The following is an 8071-nucleotide window of genomic DNA, read 5'->3' as shown; positions in this document are numbered from 1 at the left end:
TCCGGGCCCCGAACGGCCCCTCGACTCACCCGCCGCAGTTTGGTACCCGAGAAGACGCGATATTCCGAGGTACATAGGTACGTGCTTCGTACAGGCGTACACGCATACACACGTGCATGTATTCATACATATACCAACCGGGACGACAAACCCGAGGCGAAGGGACACCGATGAATGTAAGTACGTTGGGCCGCGGGCAACTATTTCCAGGATATATGGTAGTGAGGCCCAACGCCGTATAAGAGAACTTGACTGACTTACCGACTGACTTATACCGGCAACAGCTTGTACGGGGTGCGACTCATTTTTCACCCCGTGAAACGATATCTCTCTTTTCTTTCTATTGCATTTCCCCCTTCCCATCGCTGTTCTCCTCGCGCGAGATTCATACGTTATATCCTTTTGCATAACGTTAAACTGTGCAACGCGTGTAACGTATATTTCACACCTTCTCAAAATGGGTGTGTGTTGTGTTTTTTTTTTTGTTTTTAGTTTTAGACACTTCGCCAAAGCCAAACAACGACAATACGATAAAGGTCAGTTTTCTATGTATATACAATTTGCGGAAAACCAAAGAAAGAAAAAGAAATATGAAAAAGAAAAAAAATGGGAAAATAACACACACCGAAAATGAGAAGGAATGAAAAAAAAAGTTTGCTTTTACGCATTTACTCGAGTCTCCCTCGGTCTGATTTTTATTTTTTCTTCGTAGCTTCACCGGGATCCATCGTTGTCGTTGTTTTTCTTTCGCCCTCATCTCCCTCTATTTCTATCTCACTTTGTACTACACAACAACGTGGTCCCTTGATGTACCCGGTATAACATTATGCGAGGCGGTACCACAATATTTTGCCTCATTAACGTCTACGAAAAAGGTACAAACATGGAATTACCCGGTATACTTGCTAAATGATATATACCCGAACATTGTTTACGAAATCGTTGAGTGCCAAAATTTCCTAACGATCCGTTATTAAATCGGCTATATACGAAATGTGTATATTAATACGTATGAGAAAAAGGAAAAAAAGAGAAACAATAAATAAAAGAACTGGATTTGAACTCTGGAAGACGGTATAAAAAAATGTGCCAATTTGTAAACCGTTTTATGAAGCTCGTCCCTTGATTCGTTGCACAAAAACAATGCGAGTTGGAAAAAAAAAAAAAAAAATTATAAAAAATGTTGAAAAATGGAAACACGGACCTGACTGCAGCTAAAATAGCACACGGGTAACGCAATGTCGAAGTATATACGTATGTAATATATACATACATATATATATATATGTGTATCCTATATCAGACTTAACAGTAAAACTAAACGTACATAATGATTAGTTAATACTGTGATAGGAAACTCGGCGTGTCCTATAAAGGACCTAGCGTCTCATGATATCCTCTATACTGAATCCTAGCTTTGGCCTAGTCGGCGACGCCGACGTCGACGTCGTCGACATTGTCGTTGCCTTCGTCGTCGTCGTCGTCTGGTTGACCTCAAGACCGTTCGTGATCCTCTCGCGTTGAGTGGCGTGCCTGATGACCGGCGTGGTTGCATTTACAGGAAGAACTGGGACGGTTTGGGGCTCGACTCTGAGGTCCTGAGGGACGTCCGTGTGAGTGAGCAGGTGGGTCTTCAGATTGCTCCTCTGGTTAAAGCTGCGAGAGCATACGGGACACTTGTGGGGCGATTCTTCCATGTGAAGGATTTTGTGAACGGCGAGGGTCCTGCTCTGGCAGAATCCCTTTCCGCACTCGCCGCACTTGAATGGCTTCTCTTTACTGTGGATGTACCTGCGTTTAGAAAATTTTGGGAAAAAGAAGAAAAAAAAAATAAGTACACTACGAAGAATGTTCAACGATTAAAAATGATCGCGGCTTATGGGTTGGTTACACGCCGTGTCGTCAAATCGATCGGCATCGATACAACGCGCACTCTTACGTTTCGGTACGTTTCACGTGCGTTATATCGTTATTACGTGTACGTTGGAAATGAAACGAGATCGGGTGTCATGGGACTCGAACGCTGGCAGCGTGCTCGGCTGTAGTTATAAGGCTCTTTTAGGGTATCGACGATCGATTTTACGACAGTTTTGATCACGCTCTTCTAACACCGTCAACGCAGGATTATACACGCTTATCGATTTTAATTATTGAAGCCTCGGTACTCGCGAACTGCTCTCACGTATCGTACAGATACGAACACTCGCGTACCTATAGCTACGTCAAACCTCGATCATAGACAAAAAAAAACAAAATAATCGTCGCGATCACGCCTGGCAAGCAAAAAAGGAAAAGTAACCCGCCGTTTCGTCAACGCGACTTCACGAAGATACGCGTGTGAAATGCGAAACATAAAATACCTACCGATGATCTCGGAGGTGATCCTGCCTCCTGAAGGCCTTCCCGCAAATATCACAGCTGTAGGGACGTTCGTCGGTGTGAGTCCTCTCGTGTATCAGTAGGTTGTAGCTCTTTGTGAACTGTCTGTTGCAGAACTTACAGATGAATTGTTTCTTGGGCCGCTGTCCGGGCGATCTTCGTGTCATGAAGGACACCGGGGGCGGAACCGGAAGTCCCGGATGCCTCGCGTGGCCCGACGACTGCACGTGCGGATTCGGATGCTGATGGGGATGCGGGTGAGAATGCGCGTAGGGATGGGGGTGTGGGTGCGAAACCGGCTGGGGGCAGCATCCCCTGGCCGCGAGGAGGGCGGCACCCCTGAGCCAGTGGTCGAGGAAGGCCGCGTGGTACCCGGAAGGCTGCTGCGGGTGCTGGTGGAACTGCTGAGGCGAGCGGAACCACTGCGGCGGCGAGCCCCGGTGGTGATCGGCCCCCCCCGAAGACGGGGGCGTGTGGGGTGGCGTTAGCGGCTCCATCTTGGTGTCCGTCAGCTCCATCGGCTGGCGGGACGCGGTCGCAGGAGTGAACGGATTATCCTGACTCTCGTCGCCTCACTGTTAGACACTCTTTCGATATCTCTTTTTTTTTCCCGTTCTTCTTCGAAAATATCCCGACGATCCCGCGAGAAGGGGGTCGCGAAACGTCAAAAACACACTCTGCGCAGAACCTCGGCTGTCACGGTAGATTTTATTCTATAGATCGTCGCTGAAAAATGCCAACACGCAGTCTCGACCTTCTGTAACTACACGCGTGCCACGCTCGAGACTTGGAGTGATACTGAGTCGGTGGTTCGGGGATAGCCGGGTACCTCACTGTCTCCGGTAGGCGGGCCTCCCGGTTGGGAAGTCATACTCCCGTTGGCGCACGGCTTCCACAGGGGCGGGGCTTCCGACCGACGATCGGGGGCGCCGCGATGCTACCCCTGACGGTATTAACGTCCATCCGAAGCGAAAGACGTCACAGATACACGCTCGTCGTCGATACGCTCTCCCGACGGTACTCGCTGGTCCAGAGGTCGTCGGACGCGCGTCTCGACGCCTATATATACTTATCGTACGTAAAACCAACATGGCGACCCGCCGGGAACGTCCTGCGTCGCTGAATATATAATGCACACATATCATGTACATGTATATGTGTATAATAATATGTGCGGCTGACGACCACGGTATTTACTGATCTTCGCCGATTATTACCGCAGCTATTATCTACCCTGGAGTCAGTATATAATGTCAATCTTTTATGCTGCAGCCTGTGAAGACAGAGATAATCATTTATTTTTTTTTTCTTTTTAAATTCTAAATCATGAATCGCTGCAGTTATCGGTGCGCGGAATACAGTCACTTGGATATTTGTTCGAAGTTAATATCGTACAACCGCGCAGCGGAATCGATTTATTTATTATTTTCTTTTGGGCCTGAGAGAGGGAAAATTCGAATTTGATTTCACGATTGTGGATTTCTACCTTTATTGACTGGCTACTGCCGACTATTATATTATATTATCTAATCGAACGGACGATGTATGCTGTATCCGTAATTCTATTTAGAGACATGTATATAAAGTAATCCGTTTATCATATGGAAGCAGTGATAATGATCGTCGTGTGAGGATACGCTTTACACTCTACTTATAGGTAACGTTGTACCCTACAGATGCAGTGGAATCACGCGAGTGCTTCACAATCGGAGCTAGGTGAAGGACGGAAGAAAAGGAAAGCGTATATTTGCTTTTTAAATCAGCTGTATAATAGAAGCTGTACCTATAATGACACCCGCGGAACAAGAATCTACCAGAGGGATGCAGACGGTAAGATCGGGGTAGAAAATGGATCAAAAAGCCACCGCTCGGATGGTTAGCAGGGGGGCAGATAGACAGACAGTTAGCCAGATAAGTACCTTGCAGTCGAAAAAACACCACCTCTCGCCCTGTAATTATACCAGCGGCACTTCACAGTACCTACTCTCATTACGAAGCATATACACTCGGTGGATATCCATAAACAATGATAACGACGGCGTGGCAGAAGCGCCAGTGAGTTCTGGTTTCTTGATTTACTTTTTTTCCTCCCTTTCTCCTCTATCAATTATTTCTCCACTCCTTCCCTCCCCCGCGCAGTTCCACTCTTTCTCTCTCATTCTTTTAATTTTTTTTTTTTCTCGAAACTAAAAAGCTCGCCGCTCGCTGCTTCTCCGATAGGTAGGTATATATACATATATATATATATATTCATATATATATGCCGATAACGCGCATACCTACTCGAGGATGCAGAGGGGTCGGCTGGTAGCACTTCGTAATCAGAGAAACTCCCTCACGGCTCGCTTCAGACTGAATGCTGATTATAATGAGTCTGGTATGGTTACACATGTCCTAATGTACGTCTATATACCGTATTCATCCCGTTGTGAGTTTTTATTTTATACGCGCGATGAGCTGTAAAAGTCGGGAGCTTCGTGTAAAATAGGTATCGATCCCTAATTTTGTAAGTGAAATTGGTGAGTGTACAGGAAAAATCGATTCTACATTTATTTTCTGGAAATCGAGACTAATATAATATAAACTATACGTATATGAAACAGATAGCGCATTATCCTCGATTTGATTCGTACTTTTTCCAAAAGAACACGATTGTTTTAGAAGATGCAATCTTTTCGATAGCTCGAAAAGCAGCATACAATATCAGTCAATCCATAAAACCGTATCGATTCTAAAAACTACAATCATTTTATCGTTGATTGATCAGAGTAATAAGTTGTTGTACAGAATTTCCAACGTCACGTATCGATCTACGGAATGAAGGTGAAATTTTCAATCGTTCGTCCTCGTTTTCTGAAGTATTTTCATTATACTTTGACATGCGTATAATGTATAACGCAGGTATACGTATAACTATTATATCTCAATTGAATAAAAAAAGAAACGAGAAATATAGGGCGCTTCGTTTAAAATTGTTGGAAAATCGAAATAATAACACAACCTTCACATATGTATATCCAATGCTCACATGCTTATTGTAATACCCACCAATGAAAAAATAAAAACACCTCAGTTTTGGAATATACACATTATAGGTATAGTACAAAAGTATAAATACGAATATCGTTCGACCGCGTGTCGCGTGGCTTATCTATAAATATTATCGCGAAGAACACTGAGAAAGTCGAAGATTCCAAGGTCCTTTTTCCCCGTCTACTGTCCAGGTACTTATGTACACATTATATTACACATAGGACTTTTGTGTATAGGATGTGTATAGGTACATAAACACGGTGGATCCAGATCCAACGTTCGAGGTGTAATCTATTTACAATTAGAAGCACGGCAGTACGAGTTTTTCACAAAGCATAACCAGGGACGTAAATAAAATCAACCACCGATTATCCAGGCCTGCATCGGGTTTCCGCCTAGTCGAACGATACCGATCAATCGATTAACCCTTTCACTGCCAAGCCTCTTTCCCGTTGAAAAAAATCATTTGTCTCAACCGCTTTAAATTTGTCTCGATCAAAATGTCTGAAACATTACACTTTTTAAAAATAGAGTTTTTCAATTTTCATGCCTAAATATAAAGTTTTTCAAATGAAATTATTCAGTGAAAACTTACTTTAGAGTGCGTTATTATTTTTCAAATTATTTCAGGATTTTTCAAATCGAAATCGAAGAAGATATTTCGAGAAACAGCTGTTTCGTCATTGTAGCAAATATGCTAGAATTGTAGTCAAAGCGTTAATCGCGCACGGTAGCGAGGCGATACGGCGAGAGCGACTCTTCAACCGAGTAACATACAAATTAGCGTCTGCTGGACGCTTGATCGATTTATTAGTTATACATATATCTACAGATCCTAGCGAGAGATCTGTCGGGCTGGCGCGTGTAAATTGTTATTGAACAACCTACGTGCAGAGACCCGGCTCTGCGATACAGCGCCAGCTGTAAAACGATCGTAATTAATTACACAGATCAGCGACAAATTAATGAGGAAAAACACGGGGGAAAAAATCCGATTTCGATCGGTCTAATCGGAGCGTGAGATTGTTTCCTTTTTCTTGGTCTCTTTTCCTCTCTTCGTTCCATATTTTTTTCTTGTTATTTTTTCCCCCTCGCTTTACCAACAAGCTTTTTAGACCCCCGCTGCATGACGTCGGGACTCTAATCTAACAATACTCCAACGACCTTGCTCAGCGTGATAGATATTATGCGTGCATCTCATTCTTCTCCTTCGCGCAACACGATCCTTTATAATTTCTCGCCACCTCCGCAACAAGAACAGTCGTCACTTCATCTCCGACCAGGAGCTACCGAAAAACAAAACAATTCGACGAGTCAGACTGTGCGGGAACAATAATAATGTTTGTCCGCGGTTCGCGCGATATTGCACCGCAAGCATAATAATGATTTATCCCTCCCCCGTCACCCCGATCGTTTTTTAGTATATAATTCCGGCGTATAAACGGCAACCGGTAAAATTACAATGTATACCTAATAGACGCCGAATTATCACGGCAGCTAATCGCGTTCGTAAGCGCTTACGGCAGTACGTTTTATGTCCAGTTATATCCAACGAGGCATGAACAGACGTACCTAATATGTAGATGGCAGTCGTGGGTTATACGCTCTGTATGAGCGGCCTGCGTGGAGTTGCACGGCGTGATTATCGCTCCGCGTATACTTTGTACGTGTATAAAACGGTAGAGTGGACCTCTTATCAATTTACGACCGAACAGACAGCACGTCACCTTCTCGGCTGTAGCGTAGCAGCGTTGCGTGACGTTTAGCTTTCGAAACGTGCTCTACGAGCCGATTCGACGCTCGATGAACTTGTCGGGAAGTTTTGACAAAATGGCAAGTTGCCCGAAATGTCTCCTTGGTTTCTTCGTACTCGAATATTACGCCGTGTTTCGATAGAAAACTGTGTGCCCGTATCGCGTGGATAGATTTATGTACCTATAAAGCAATGCTGCAAGCTCATTGCAGGTATTCTTTTCGAATTATACCTTCAGTTAGTAATAACAGGTCGATTAACGTAAAGTATAGTTGTTGATAAAACTTGTTATCCAAGAAAATCAGCTGGTGCCGAATGATGAAGGATCAAATATCGGGTTCGAATCTGTACAATTGCGACGATTAGCTGACTACCATCTTTTAAAATTTGATCAGATTTCGATTGGCGAAATCGCATGCGGGTTAATTTCTTCAATAAACTCAGATGAAACTGATGAGCCTATTCAGCACGCTTCTGGATGATAGCCGGTTCAATATCGTTGAAAATTTCAAATTTATTTCAGATTATTCATATCTGATTCATCTATGTCTTTGAGAAAGAAAAAAAAAAAACGTCGAGATGTCGCCGCTAAGCGCCTGATAAAATATCATATCGATCACCTAATCATCGCGCCTCGTACTCCGAATTGCACTTGAGTCGATCTACGGATAATCATTATATTCATGAATATCGCTGTTTTATTTATCGTTTTGTGAATGAATTTTTTTCGAGTGTTTCTCTTCCGATAATAAGTACATGCATACTTCCTTTGTAAAGTCTGTAGGAGATTCATCTGAACCGCCGCTATTCGTGCCGCCTGGGAAAGGGGGAAAAATAAAAATAATCAGCGTCGGAAAGTGTATAAATACAAAGGGTTCGTCCTCGGGTTCCCGGCCCCGGGTTAAT

At 43.8% G+C, this 8071-nt stretch overlaps 1 protein-coding gene across 2 annotated transcripts; it reads right to left on the bottom strand.

The window, feature by feature from the left end:
- Positions 1-414: 414 nt before the first annotated feature.
- On the bottom strand, positions 415-3389 carry LOC124182917 (protein odd-skipped-like). 2 transcript variants are annotated; one of them, XM_046570738.1, is made up of 3 exons: positions 2365-3389; positions 1486-1791; positions 415-1452 (listed from the first exon to the last, which is right to left on the bottom strand). In XM_046570738.1, the coding sequence occupies exons 1-3, from the start codon at positions 2895-2897 to the stop codon at positions 1380-1382; spliced, it is 912 nt and encodes a 303-aa protein (XP_046426694.1). In that variant the 5' UTR covers positions 2898-3389; the 3' UTR covers positions 415-1379. The 2 variants fall into 2 exon arrangements, with proteins under 2 accessions (XP_046426694.1, XP_046426685.1); XM_046570729.1 differs by having other exon boundaries at positions 415-1791.
- Positions 3390-8071: the final 4682 nt, after the last annotated feature.

This window comes from Neodiprion fabricii, chromosome 1 (assembly GCF_021155785.1).
Source record: "Neodiprion fabricii isolate iyNeoFabr1 chromosome 1, iyNeoFabr1.1, whole genome shotgun sequence".
Taxonomy (NCBI): domain Eukaryota; kingdom Metazoa; phylum Arthropoda; class Insecta; order Hymenoptera; family Diprionidae; genus Neodiprion; species Neodiprion fabricii.
Note: the sequence above shows the minus strand (reverse complement) of the source record. Positions and strands in the feature narration are given on the sequence as shown.